General features: G+C 40.5%; 1 protein-coding gene and 1 long non-coding RNA gene across 22 annotated transcripts in view; both read left to right on the top strand.

Moving 5' to 3' along the window:
- CREM (cAMP responsive element modulator) overlaps positions 1-9,081 on the top strand; it is a 77,225-nt gene extending 68,144 nt beyond the window's left edge. For 14 of the 21 annotated variants that reach the window (XM_029077640.2, XM_029077641.2, XM_029077648.2 and 11 more), the window contains 2 exons: positions 2,368-2,524; positions 6,130-6,857. In XM_029077640.2, the coding sequence (XP_028933473.1) occupies positions 2,368-2,524; positions 6,130-6,274 (302 nt within the window). In that variant the 3' untranslated portion in view covers positions 6,275-6,857. The other 7 variants (XM_007667832.4, XM_007667833.4, XM_001508689.6 and 4 more) reach the window with 3 other exon arrangements.
- Positions 9,082-9,195: 114 nt separating this feature from the next.
- On the top strand, positions 9,196-12,992 carry LOC114816213. Its single transcript, XR_003763982.1, has 2 exons — positions 9,196-9,543; positions 12,840-12,992. It is a non-coding gene; the product is annotated as an uncharacterized LOC114816213 (long non-coding RNA).
- The last annotated feature ends 1,150 nt before the right edge of the window (positions 12,993-14,142 follow it).

Genomic DNA, 14,142 nt, shown 5'->3' with positions numbered 1-14,142 from the left:
CCCATTGACGGGCATACAGTACTTATAACAGTTTTCTTTCAGTTTGTGATATTCATCTTCTGAAGTCCTGGCTGTAAATGCATATTTATGCTTTCTCATTTGAACTTTTCCTGGAGATAGCATTTTCATAACAGATTTCATGGGAGTTAGAAACAATAACAATTAGCTGTTCATTTCATTCAATCTGTAATAAAGACAATAGGGAGGTTCATCATTATGCATGGTAGGCTAGTAAACATCATTACTAGCAGTAATGATCATTTTAAATGCTGCATGCTGATAAAGGGAGATAACTCATTAGGCAATATGGTGACCTTAGCATGGCCTTCTGAATTCTGTATATTTCAGCCTATGAAAGCACCCAAGTGAATTACTCTGGAGTTAATAATGGGTTTTCACTTTACATTTTTTATTTCCACTCTCACTCGCTCTGGAGTATTAGAAGACCCAATGACCTGTAGCCCTATATGTAAGAAATACCTAAGTAGAGGAATGATTTTCACATCCTTTGTATCCCTTTTGATTGTCTCGTTCTTATCATAAGGTTATGAGGTTTGAAAAATCAACTGCATATGCCGTAACTCCTTTTTTGAAGGGCGTGACCTCAGGTGATTGCTTCTCCTACCAGTGTATGGCTCCAGCGGGCTGGGGCAGTGAGAATCAATCAGTCGATCAGTCAATCATATTTATTGAGCACTTACTGTGTGCAGAGCACTGTACTAAGCACTTGGGAGAGTACACTATAACAGAGTTCGTAGACACATTCTACCATGAGCTTATAGTCTAGAGTAGCCCAGGAAGCCCTCCAGGCTAAAAGTCACTTCTTTCTGCCCATTCTGGAACAGGCCTTTGCCCCTGTTTGCATCTGGACACATCCCATCTGTGGCTCAAACAGTAAAGAGCAGGATGGAGGACATTAGTGACCCAATGGTCAGACTGGACCCCTCTGACCAGCTGGTTAAAAGTGATTCTGCCTTCAGCTATCTTTATTAGTCCACAGCTTAAGCTAAAGAAGCCCGATTTTTTCCACCCAATCGTTTTAAATTAGTCCCATGTTTTAATGACATTTGTAGTGATTTTTCTTAATATTTTCTTATGAGAAGATGATATTCACCTCCGATGCATGAATTCCCTTAAAATGTTATGTTGGCAGAAGGAATATGGTTGATTCCTCAGATCCATCTGTCGATTGGAAGGAAATATGTTCACTCTAATAAGGATAGAAAAATAATAGAAATTACATTTGAAAGAATTGTTTGAACTTTTGAGAGCGACATTCATGTAATTGAACACTAATCCAAAATGTCAGCTGCTGCATCAAGCATAGATTGAGGAGTCAAATTTTAACCCGAGATTGCTTTCAAGGATCGATTAACATGGTTGCATCAGATCAGCAGCTTAGAAATGGGTGTCACCCCTGAGAAACTATGGCAACAGAGAGGATCCCAGAGGAAGCAGGGATATACTGAAGCTGTGAGGCAAAATGTAAACTGTAATGGCCCTATTCTTCCCTGTTCTCAAGTTATTTTATAGTTTGAAAGTGAGCAGGAAGAGGTAACGAAGCTCCCTAAATGCATTGTACCAGGAAAGAATGTAGATTGGGTAGACTAGAACCATATATGCACCTACCAGGGAAAATAGCAAACAGACAAATACCATCAACAATAGGATTTACAGAGCATTTTACTGCGTGTAGAGCACTATACAACACCAGGAAACATTCGGCAGGCGTAAAAAGCACCACTAGATTGCAAGTAAGCTCCTTGAGGGCAAAGATCGTGTTTATGTACTCTTCCAAGTGCTTAGTAAAACGCTCTGCACACAGTAAGCACTCAATAAATACCATTGACTGACTCAGTCTCTACCTTCACTCCCCAAGCTTACGATCTAATGGAGCAATCTAATGCCTTATTTTCACTTATTAGTTCCTTTTTCTCTAACATAGTTTTAAATAAAGTTACCTTTAACATTAATAATAATAATAATAATGGTATTTTCTAAGCACTTACTGTATGTCAAGCACTGTACTTAGCACTGGAGTAGAAACAAAATAAACAGATCAGACACAGTCCCTGCCCTTATTGGGCTCACATATCTTATCTCCATTTTACAAAAGGAGATACTGAAGCTCAGAAAAGTGAAGTGACTTGCCCATTGTCTCATAGCAGTAAAGGGGCAGAGCTGGGATTAGAACCCAGGTCTCCTGACTCCCAACCCCATGCTCTCTCCACTAAGCCGTGCTGCTGCCACGCAGGCGCTTGCTAAGCAGAAGTCTGATGTTTTCAGAAACCCATTTTCGGTTAAGTTATACATAGAGTTGAATGGCTGAATTGTGTGACTGTTTTATAATATTCTGTTTCATTACAGCCGCCACTGGTGACATGCCAACCTACCAGATCCGAACTCCCTCTACCGCTTTGCCACAGGGAGTTGTGATGGCAGCCTCCCCAGGAAGTCTGCACAGTCCACAGCAGCTGGCAGAAGAAGCCACCCGCAAGCGAGAACTGAGACTTATGAAAAATAGGTAAGAATGTTTTGCTGGAAGAATGCAAAACCAGTGGAGAGACTAATGGTTCTCTTCACAGTTATTCACGAAGAGCTTTTTTAGGATGGTTTTATTTTAATATTTAGCAGTAGCCTCATGTTGAAGGTATTTCATCTAAGTGTGAAGTGACATTTCGGCCTGGGCTCCCCAAAGGTGATGAAAGTCAGATTGGCGGGGCTCAAATTTCTGAGCTGTTAAAACCACTTCACCAGCAGGGTGTTCATTCCTGACAGTTGCCAGGGGTAATATCCAGCTTGATCTATCACTCATTTTTCAGTGTGGTGCCTGGCTCGGTATTCTCCTCCAAGGACAATATTCAATTTGCCTTTTTCCTTCATCTTCTAAAGAAGTTGAAAGGCTTATCAAGTCCTCTTTTAGCACCTATAAATGTATCTGTGAGGGTAGGGCAATGTTTGAACTAAGCATTCAGAAAGTCAGATTTTCCCTTGTATCTCATTGGCAGGCTTCTTTTATTAGTTTGCTTTCTATTTAGTAGTCTTTGTATTGTGTTTCTTGATTGTGTTTTATTTCATGGGGGAATTGTCTCCTCAGACTCACCCAGAAACCAAGGAGCTGAAGGTCATAGAGTTCCTCCCTGAGTTGAGCCCATGTCGGGAGCCCAGGGAAGTCTGGTCTGATATTGCCTTCCTTGGAGACCCTCTGGTCAGGGGAATTGCAGAAGTTCTGGGGTTGCCAACTATGGCATCATACTCAAAATGCTCCTGATAAGATGCATCCTGAGCCTTGGATATTTAAAGGGCTCACAACTCTTTGGCTCAGTTATACTAACTTTTGAATGTAAGAGTTCATAAAATGTCTTCATTCTTGAACTCAGTGATCAGGGGCTGATTTTCACCTCACTTGTTAACAGAGAAGCAATGCTATAAAAGATCTAAAATCAACCTTCTGTATAATGCATGTTCACAAAATAATCAATCAGTAGCATTTATTGAGCACTTTTACTAAGTGCTTGGGTGAGAACAGTACAACAGAGATGGGAGACCCGTCCCTGCCCTCAACGAACTTACAGTCTAGAGGAGAAATGACACCAGCAGTAGACTCTTCCGCGTGTTGATTGGTCAGTTAGCCAATAAGGCCTGGGCTTAGAAAGGCAACTGTCAGTGGAGGTGACCCTCTCTCTCAAGCACAGTCTTCAGAAAATAGCCTTAGCCATCCATCTATCGCGTAGTCTTTGGCCACTCTATTCCTCCCAGTGGGAACCTGCCCACAGAACTCAGGATGGCTTATGGTGCTTCAGGATCTTTCCTTGGCTTCTTCATCTTTTCTACCTATTTCTTCGGCATTTTGAGGAAGCCATACAAGTTAATGCAGGGGGTGAAAACCGAGTCATCTTTAAATGGGCCCAGCAAGTGTTTCCATTGAGTCTGAAGAATGCTCCCTCTTCTGCTGAGGTCATTGGTAATGTTATTCTTGGAAGTCTGAACTTAATTGTGCAGAGTTTGGGAATATGTTGCAAGAAATATTTAAAATGGATGTCTTGTCTCAGGATCCTCAAAGAGCATTATGCTTAAATGATGCTTAAAGAGCATTGTGCATCATGCAAAATAGAACAAATATTCTAATAGAATAAATATGACTGCCATCTGAATAAATTAGATTGCTTCTTTTTGGTTAATCTGTGACATTGTTTTATTAACTTCCTTACAATCTAGAATGGCTGCAGTAATTTTGTAATAAGAAAGTGCTTTTTAGAATAAACATAAATCCAATAAAGATTATTCAAATTTTCTTCTGAAATAGCAATTTATGAATATTCTTAACTTTTAAAAATAACTATTCATTATGCATTATGTAGTTGATTTGAAATAAATACACTTCTCTATGAGATTAAATCCAATTTATTTTTTTCCATTTCTTGAAACCAGTTGAGAAGTCTGAACACTTTTGACAGGGTGAGTTCTTTGTTTTCTGGCCAGGAACTAGGTGTTATGTTGATCTTTATGGTACAAGATCTCCTTTCAAGGGAAAAATAATCCATCCATATTTTAAAGCAGAAAGTTATCTGTGCATCAGGTAGTGTCACCCTGAACACCCAGCAGAGGAGATTCATTTAGATAAAATTTCATATTCGAATGCTTAGAGAGTACTGTCATAATTGGGTTTTTTATTTTGTTTTGCATCATTTAAAAAGGGAGAGTGTTTTAAAAGTATTAAGTGGGAAAGATATATCACAGAGAAAACGTGTTCCAAAATGTTGGCTGGAGATTTGATTCTAGAATTTGTCTGCTGATAGAAAGGGGGTTATGTGTAACTCTTTGTACACTTTGGCTACATTATTTTCTTTTTGTAGGGTGTGAAATGCTCACCTAAATGCTCATTGGTTTTGCTGTTTCTGTTGCTTTGGCTGCTGGTCGGCTTTTATGTGGGTCTGTTCTCTTCTGCATGTCTGTGGTGCTTTTACAACTAATGGAAGTTAATACATGCAATTAGGAAAGCAAAGTCTTGGCATACACTGCTGAAATATCTCCATTCACCTTCTCATTGTGAATTCTCATGTCAGTCAATCAATGTCTATTTTAGGTGCCATTTTTAACATTTTGATGATTGAGTTTCATCTTTATCTCCCATTACTCTTATTATCAAAATGTGTCCCTCTGCAGAACAGCATGTGTCTTGTCATCTGCATTCTCAAGTGGTGTCCTTGCAATTGAGCAAACTGTTTCTGTTTTATGTAAAAAGTGGATTGGTCCTGTTATATTTTCCCTGGGCTTCAGTCTAAAGAGAATAAGCTCCTTCTTTGGTACTGTGTCTTTTGACGATTCATTTTTGCCAATATTTTGTTCAAGTTAAGATGACTGGAAATTTGACTGAATGAGTGGTTTGAAAGGATCTGTAAATTTTAATGATAGAAATGCAGCTGGTTAGGTGGCCTTATGGTTTTGTGCAGTGGAATGCAATTGACTTAATATGATCTCTGTGAGAGCTAGTCCCAGATGGGGGCCAATTCAGTGCATTCACAAGTTGTTCCTGTTGTCTTAAAAAGTAACCTGGCTTGGCTGTGATTGTGGAACAAATTTGATCAGGATTGAGCGGTTGTGGATTTTGGGGTGGGGGGGCAAAAGATCACTTCATTGGACCAGTCTTTGTTGTGCCGAGGTTGTACCTGTAGTTATTTGCCTTGTGTTGGTTCCAGGGAAGCTGCTCGGGAATGTCGCAGGAAGAAGAAGGAGTATGTCAAATGTCTTGAAAATCGTGTGGCTGTACTTGAAAACCAAAACAAGACTCTCATTGAGGAACTCAAGGCCCTAAAAGATCTTTATTGCCACAAAGCAGAGTAACTGTCTGTGGCTTGGACCTTGTTTACTGTGAACTCTAATCACGGCATGAGATGAAGCAGTTCTACCAGTTGCCATGTGGACTTGTGGAAAGGGACACTCATGACCCTTATGAATCCCGTTTTGCTTAGTGTTTGAAAACCAATTGGGAGTGTTGTTTCGAAGTTGGGAATGCAACTGTGCTCACAAAATTAATCCGGGCTTTTTTCGACCCATGTTTTCCAACAGCATGCAAATGGTTTTTTTGTTTCTTTGTTTGTTCGCCCTTTTTGCTTCTGCTCATTGCAGGGAAGCTGCTAAAGAATGTCGTCGAAGAAAGAAAGAATATGTAAAATGTCTGGAGAGTCGTGTTGCAGTGCTTGAAGTTCAGAACAAGAAGCTTATGGACGAACTTGAAACCTTGAAAGATATTTGCTCTTCCAAAACAGATTAGTAGAAATATTTACACAGTGGACTGATGATAACATGGACAGTTGCTTTTGAAGGCAATACAATGTGTATATATATATATATACATATGCGCGCGCGCACACACACACACATATATATATATACATAGCTATATATAGCCGTCAAGAATTTTGGCTTTTTCCTTCGTATCATTTATCTCACACTCTCATCTATTACATTCCGAAATGCTTCACTGTACCTTTTGGACTCTTAGCCATAAAATCCATTTTTTACAGAAGACAAATATTTAAAAATTGTATGTAACCAATTCTACAAATGCAGTATTTGTGGTAAGGCTTGCTCCATGGCCCTGTTTTTTCAGTTCCCACTCTTTACCTGGCATTAATGGTGACCTATATCATAAAATAAAATATGCTGTAGGACCTTTATAATCACTTAAAAAAAAGATAATCGGAGACCTTATATCCAATAGTACAAAAAGAAGAACAAACCAAAACCTCCAAAAATACCTCAGGAAAGACTTTATAGAAAGTATATTCTGAATACATACCTATAAGAGAATATTAGTTAACAAATAAATTGATGATATTTTTCAGATTTTTATATTGGTTGTGTTGTGAAAAAATATTGCCTTGCGTGTTATTGAATGCCGTGGTTTGAAAATAGTTTTAATAGAATCATGTTGATACACTCTGTAGATTTTAATGTGTATTTAAATATCTGAAACACTTCAGTTTTAATCTGTGATGTAATATAGAAATGGCCATGCAGAAGTACACCGTGCTAGTTTTATAAGGTACAAGAAATTTAAGCAACAGATCGTTCGTGACATTTAAATCTCTGGAAATAATATTTGTTAAGGGTTTACTAGGTGCAAAGTACTGTGCTAAGAAGTGGAATAAATAAAATATAATCATATCAGATACAGTCCCTACCCTACTTGAGGCTTATAAGTCTAAGCAAGGGGAGAGCAGATATTTAATGACCATTTTAGAGATGAGGTAACTCTAGACCCTGAAAAATTAAGCGATTTACCAGTGGACACATCAGGCAGGGGGAGCAGCTATGATTAGAACCCAGGTCCCTTAACTCCCATTCCTGTGTTCTTTCCACGAGGTCATGCTGCTTCACAAAGGAGTTAAAAATGGGGGCAAGTTAAAAAATCTTCCCAGAAATGACTTTCTTTACGTGACAAGTTTCTTTTGACCTTGTTTCACCATTTAACTGAACTTTTCACAGTGAGACTAAATGTACTAACACATATCTCAACTGTCTTATTAGAATGTCTCTCCACAGGGAAACCATATGATGGAGTTTTTCAGTATTTGCTGGGACTCAGCCCATTCTATGGTGATTTCTTAATAATGCCCCCTGTACCCAGATACTGATTAATTGATTCTTAATAGACCTAAAGAAGCAGCACAAGTTTTCATTTTTATTTCCAAGTGATTTGAAGTCTCTTTTGGCAGTACTAATGCCCACTCATGTTGAGATTAATTAGTTTGGGCCAGAATTTCAGGGTAATAATAATAATAGTCATTTAATTGTAATATTTGTTAAGTGCTTGCTATGTGCTAAGCACTGTGCTAAGTGCTGGAGTAGATTCAATACAATGAGATTAGATGCAGTCCCTGTCCCACAAGGGGCTCTGCAGCAAGATCCTGACTGGAACAAACCATTGTATTTGTGCACCAGTTACCTGATTCATTTAAATCTCTTACTAAAAGACAATTTCAGGTTGTAAACATGCATCTCTGACCATACAGCGGGACACGGTTCATTAGCCACGTATTCTCCTTATTGTGAAGACATCTTTGAAAAGTCATGGGTAAAAAACGTAATCTTTTTCAAACAAAATGTGTTTAAAATGTGTTTTCTTGCTAATGGGTCCCTGTCTGATTAATCGAGAAAGGAAGTAGCAGTGTGTCTTACCCATAACCCCATTTAGTAAAAGAGGTTAGCCTGTGAAAGGGGAAAAGCAAAAGAAGAGGGCAAGGCAGAGAGAAGAAAAATGGAGAAAGAAGATATCCAAATACTCTGAATTGCATATCTTTGCTCCTCTGATCTTATCGAATTCTTCCACTACAATGTATGTCTTAGACTTTGGGGAAACTAGGCCGGAGTTACTCATACCTTCTACCTCCTCACAAATTTATGCCTTCTACCTCCTTATTTCTTTAGACTTTATTTTGCCTATTTTTTATTTTTCTCCTGCAGAAAACTCATATGAGAAAAGAAGACAAGGAAGAGAAGCAGGAAGCAGAGGAAAAACCCAGTTTGGGTGAAAGGAGAAAGTATCACAGGCCAGAATTTCACAGCCTCCCTGTGGCCTATAGTTGAATTTCCAGAAATAATCCTTTCCCCCGCAACTTCCTCTTTCATTGTCCTGAGTTTCCTTCCCCTACCACTTCAGTCATTGGTTCTGAATTCCTAGCCTTACCAGTCTCTTAAACATTTTGGATTTGTTAGGTTGGATTGGGAACCCCACTGCTAATTTTGGAGCCTATGGCAGTGCTCTTTCAGGCCTCCTCATGAGAATTTAGGTGCCGGAATGCTTAAAATTTGTAAATGTGTATAAATAGTTACTGCATCTGGTTTCTTGATCATTTAAATCAAGAGTAAGCCTTGTCTGGTTCTTCTCAGAAGGGTCTTACTTCCAGATTGTTTCTGTCTAATATGAGTGAGTAGCCCTAATTGGCCTTAATAATGACATCAATAACAATATTTGTTAAATGTTCATTGAGTGTCCATATCTGGGCAGATGTGAGATAATCAGCTTGGACACAGTCCCTGCCTGTCATCAGGCTCACAATACAAATGGGAGGGAGAACAGGTACTGAATCCCCATTTTACAGATGAGAAAACTGAGGCAAAGAGAGGTGGAGTGGCTTGGCCAAAGTCACACAGCAGGACAGTGGCAGAACTGGGATGAGAACTCAGGTCCTCTGACTCCCAGGTGTATGCTTTCTCTACTAGGCTATGCTGTTTTCCAGGGCTGCCTGCCTTGAGGTGAGCTTCCAGGCACAGTTTCCCTATCCCCAAGCCACACGATAAGATGCAGCTAACTTCCCTCCAGGGACTAACCTACTCTCCCACAAATACTAAGCCATTGGCTCCAAATCCAAAAGTACACCAAAATAGCAATGCCAACAGCAAACCAATCTTCAAGAGTAACCATAGTCTCCTTTAACAAACATTTTTCCTTGTTAGTCTCCTTTTGGATAGGAACGGAGACCTCAGACAGAAACCCTGATGATTCATACAGGATGTTCGCATTCACAGAACTGGCGGGTAAGTTGTTTTTCTAACAAATTGGGCTCTGTGAGATTTCCCGAGGTCCTGAAAGAAAATCCAGCTCCCTGAAGAGACGAGTGCCATTCCTTCTTTACCACAGTTTTCCGAGCCAGCTGGGCCCATGTTAACTCACAAGGGAAAGGTTGTATAAATTGCCCGATCCTGAATAATTGAGAAAGACAGAAGTGGTCTGGTCTATTCTTAAAATCTTGTTTGGCAACAAGATTTCTATAATGCACCTAGAAGACAAGCACCATTGAAGAGAAAAAGGTTTATAACGATGTAGAGCAATGCATTGCAGTGGTACCAAAACCTGGCAAACTGATCCTCAATGGGGGATTTCAGGACATGTTCGGGAAGTGGTGTCATGTCATGGAAAGAAGGTCTCCAGACTCTGTGGTATTGGAAAGCTTTTGTTCAACGATTGTACCCAATACCAACTCTACTTTCCATCTCCCAAATTACAAAAACATACGAATGGTCCTTTAGCCTAAGTCTACACAATAGCCTATGGTTCCCTGGCAGAGAGACCTCCTTTCACTCCTCACATTGGTCCTTTTGGGAACCATCAAGACTGTGGGTGTGGCAAGCTGGAGAGATTTTCATCAAATCACAGATGAACAAATGATTTCCGACATAGCAATAAGTGCATCAAACACCTTCCGCCTCTGTGATCGTAATGACAGTGAGGCTTACGTGATAGACCAGTTAAGATAAGAAAATCTGTGACTGAGTAAAGAGAACTGAGGCTGAGGAAATCCAGGTCTAGGCTTTCCACCACCAAACTGAGGGTTTTTTCTTATCCGTTCAGATGCTGGACTGCCTGCTATACACTCCTAACATCACTCCCCATTCCTACTACTTCACCTCACCCTACCTTTTTCAAATCTGATATTTTCTATTGCTTATACACTATTATTCCAAACAAAAACCTTGATTAACCATGGCTAGAATTTTTAAAAAATGAAGCTAATCTACATGTTTGCTGAAACCACTGCTACTTGTCCAATTGAAAAACTTCTTTTCTCAATCCCGACCCAGTGTTTGCTTAACTCTCTCAAACTGGCAGTCAAATATAGAAGACGAAAACAAAATAATCACACAAACCCAAATCAGCAACTCTAAACATGTACACAATTGGGCAACAATGTGTTTTTTTTCCCAACTCACCCAGTAGTGAATATGACTGCCCAAAATTTGGCCCTTTGTCCCCTCTCTTCCTCTGGGAAATGGTCTTTGTGTGTGTTTGTTTATTGGGTCTGTAAGCAATGGAGACTTTGTTCTGGGGTAGTAGGACTCTCTTGGGGTGGTGCAGGTAGAAATTAACTTTGTGAAAGCATGGCTGGGTTTCCTCTATCCTTTTGGGGGCCCTCGGGGCGCAGACAGGATTGTGGTGAGGCTACAAGATGCCTTCAACCAGTTGCAAGCCCTAAGGACCTGACTTCTAATTCCGACTCTGCCACTTGTCTGCTGTGGGGCCTTGAGCAAGTCACTTCTACTTCCGTTTCCTCATCTGCATAATGGAGATTCAACCCTTGTTCTCCCTTGTACTTAGACCATAAGCCCCAGGAGGGACAAGGACTGTGTCTGATTATCTTGTATCTACCCTAGTGCTTGGCACATAAGTGCTTATCAAATACCACAATTATTATTATTATCCTATAAATGTAGATCTGCCAACAATGCCCCATTCATGTGACCTTTTGCAGTTAGTTCCTTTAGCAAGAGAGAATAGAAGATTGGAGAAGAAAACCTATGAGACTGTCAACAGTTTGCCCTTTTGCTAAACTTGGGTGCTAAGTGCCCAGGCTGTGTTTCTGAGTTTGAGGCCTAACCTTTCTCAGATTGGCTTCAGCAGGAAGCAACACTTGGCAGCTTTATCTGTAATCACATCATTGTTTTTTTCTGTAAGTGGCTAATATGATGAGCCAGGGATTCTGGGGAATGAGAATCAGCAGCCTAAAGTTGTGCAGTTATATTTCAGTTTTTAGTAAAATGATCCAGGTTGTTTACTCAGCATGATTGTTTCCAGGGGGAGACTTATGCAGCTGGGTTCATTTATGTGGCCTCCTGAGGCTTCATTTGAGATTTTGTGTTGTGAAAGACTACAGGACTTTGCTGGAGATTAGGCCTTTAGGGTAAACAGAAGCATGCTTTCTCAAGGGTGCAAGATGTGCCCAATCCATTGGACTTCCCTGTCAGGGGGTTGTGAGTGGTGTCATTTAATGTCGGTTGTAGGTTACCCCAAGAGAACCTGGGGTTCATACCGGCATTCTTAGTGATGGAGGAAAAAGTGACTGTGATGACAACAGAATGGAAAGGATTAGGGTTGATCTGAAGGAATTCCAGAGAGGCTTGATGAATTCTCTCAAAGCCACTCAGGACTTCCTTCATTTGGATAATTCCCCTCTGGTGGTTTTAGGTGGATAATCCAAACTGAAAGTACCACGGAGAGTGGAGTCTTAAACTTGGTGACTCCTTGTGTGATGTTTTCATTCTAGCTATTGAGGATTGCTTTGGAAGTCCATCCAGGGTGTAAAGACCAAAAGGAAACACAAGTGGGAGATGAGTAATAGCAAAGTGCCTCAAAGAAGAGGCAGTTATGCAAGATAGAGCCTTGTCTGACCTAAATTAGAGCCTTGCCCCTAGATTGACATTTGTAACCTAATTGTCTTCTGTCTGTAACCTAGATTGACTTTTGCATGTCACTTAGATTGACCTCTCCATGAGAATTTTTTTCGGAAGAAGTTTCACTTAAAGGTAACTTGCTAGAGAAATTCAGAAAATCTTTACATTCATGAAATGTTTCACCAATCCGACTATACTGAACCAAGTCTCAGTGAGAATGCATCTGGTGGCAGAGAGCCTCCTATAGTAACAAGAGTTACAGAGCTGTAAAAGCTTGCTTAGCTGCAAATTGTTGATTTGATTACAATTAGATAATAATGATAGTGATATTTCTTGAGAGCTTTGTACCAAACTCTGGAGGAGATAAAAGATAATCAGATTGGAAGGAGTCTCTGTCCCACATGAGGTGTGCAATCTAAGCAAGAAGGAGAACAGGTATTTATCCCCATTCTACAGGATTGGGATTAACTGGGATTAACACTTTTTTATGGTACTTGTTGATATTTCCCATTACCCTTTCTAAACAGTGTAACTCCACAAGAAGAGAATTCTGGTGGAATCATGTTAAAATAAATTGTAGTCAAAATAACTAAATGATCAAAACTTGGTGATTAAAATATTTTAAAATTTGTGATAGTTACTCATACAATCCATTTGACTCCTAGTTGAACTTCTGGGAATCATTTCACTGCCTCACTGTTTTCTGCATGACAGTGCATAAATGGGCGAAGAATTACTTAACTGGAGGAACTCAACACACCAGCTCACTTTTGACATTTGGATGGATCACAAAGCTGGCATTTAAAAGTATTTTCTTATTTGCTTTTGTGGCCGTCGTGTTGACTTTTCGTGTTGATTCTGGTGTTAGATAACATTTCAGGCAGCTGTGCCCCCGAGAGAAGGAATTTTCCATTAGAAGACGGAGCGACACCTAGTGGCTGTGCAGGGGTCGAACAGCAGTAGAAAACTTCACAACTGTTTTGGGGCGACATCTAGTGGACAGAAGAATCATCTGGCGGCGTTGTTTTTTTCCTCAGGTCCAGTCAATCCATGGTATTTTTTGAGCGCTTACTGCTCTTGGGCGGGTACATACAATACAGTGGAGTTGATAGACACGTGCCCTGCCCATAGGAAGCTTACAAATGGCAAGGAGTAGGGAGTAGTAAAAGAACCCCTCTCTGGAATTCTTTCCAGGTATATATATATATTAAGTGTAGTGCAGCATGAATGGCCATATTTCAAAGTAAGATTTATGTCTTCTGTTACTCTGGGCATCCTACTTTGCCCAGCCTCTTGGGGCAGGAAAGGTGCCAGATTTGGAGCTAACAATACTTCTCCTAATAATAACAATAATAATATAATATGTTAAGCTATGTGCCGAGCACTGTGCTAAGGTCATAAGATGTTTCCTTTCCTACATGGGCCTCACAGTCTAAATGAGAGAGAGGAAATGGAGCTAATCCCCATTTTACAGAAGAACAAACAAGCATGGAGAAGTTAAGAGTCTCATCCAAGGTCACACAACAGATGTGGCAGAGTCAAAATTTTCTGAGGCCCAGACCCAAGCTCTTTCCACTAGAACATGCCGCTTCTCAAAATGGTGACTCCACCACTTGCCCCAGCCTGCAGGAGGAGGAAAAGATGCCACTATTACTGCCGCCGCTTGTCTGGTCTAACTCCATGCCCAGAGCTGGGCCAGGTGGAGGAGAAGGAGCCATCTGCCCCTCACACCCTCATCCAATCACCTCATGCTTTCCAGGGTATCTCCTGGGCCAGAAGCGGGCGTGGGCGGCTCAGAGGCGTTGCAGCATGGGACACCCCCCCCCCCCCCGGGCCTCACTGATGCTGTCGCCAGCCCCAGTGCCCACTTAGGACCAGAAAGGTGGTAGTGGAGAAGGCAGAGTCACATGAGTGAGTACCTTTTTTGTTTATGAAATTTCTTAACCACTTCCTATGTGCCAGGCACTG

The sequence above is a fragment of the Ornithorhynchus anatinus genome, chromosome 13 (assembly GCF_004115215.2).
Source record: "Ornithorhynchus anatinus isolate Pmale09 chromosome 13, mOrnAna1.pri.v4, whole genome shotgun sequence".
Classification (NCBI taxonomy): domain Eukaryota; kingdom Metazoa; phylum Chordata; class Mammalia; order Monotremata; family Ornithorhynchidae; genus Ornithorhynchus; species Ornithorhynchus anatinus.
This window is presented reverse-complemented; position numbering and strand designations above follow the sequence as displayed.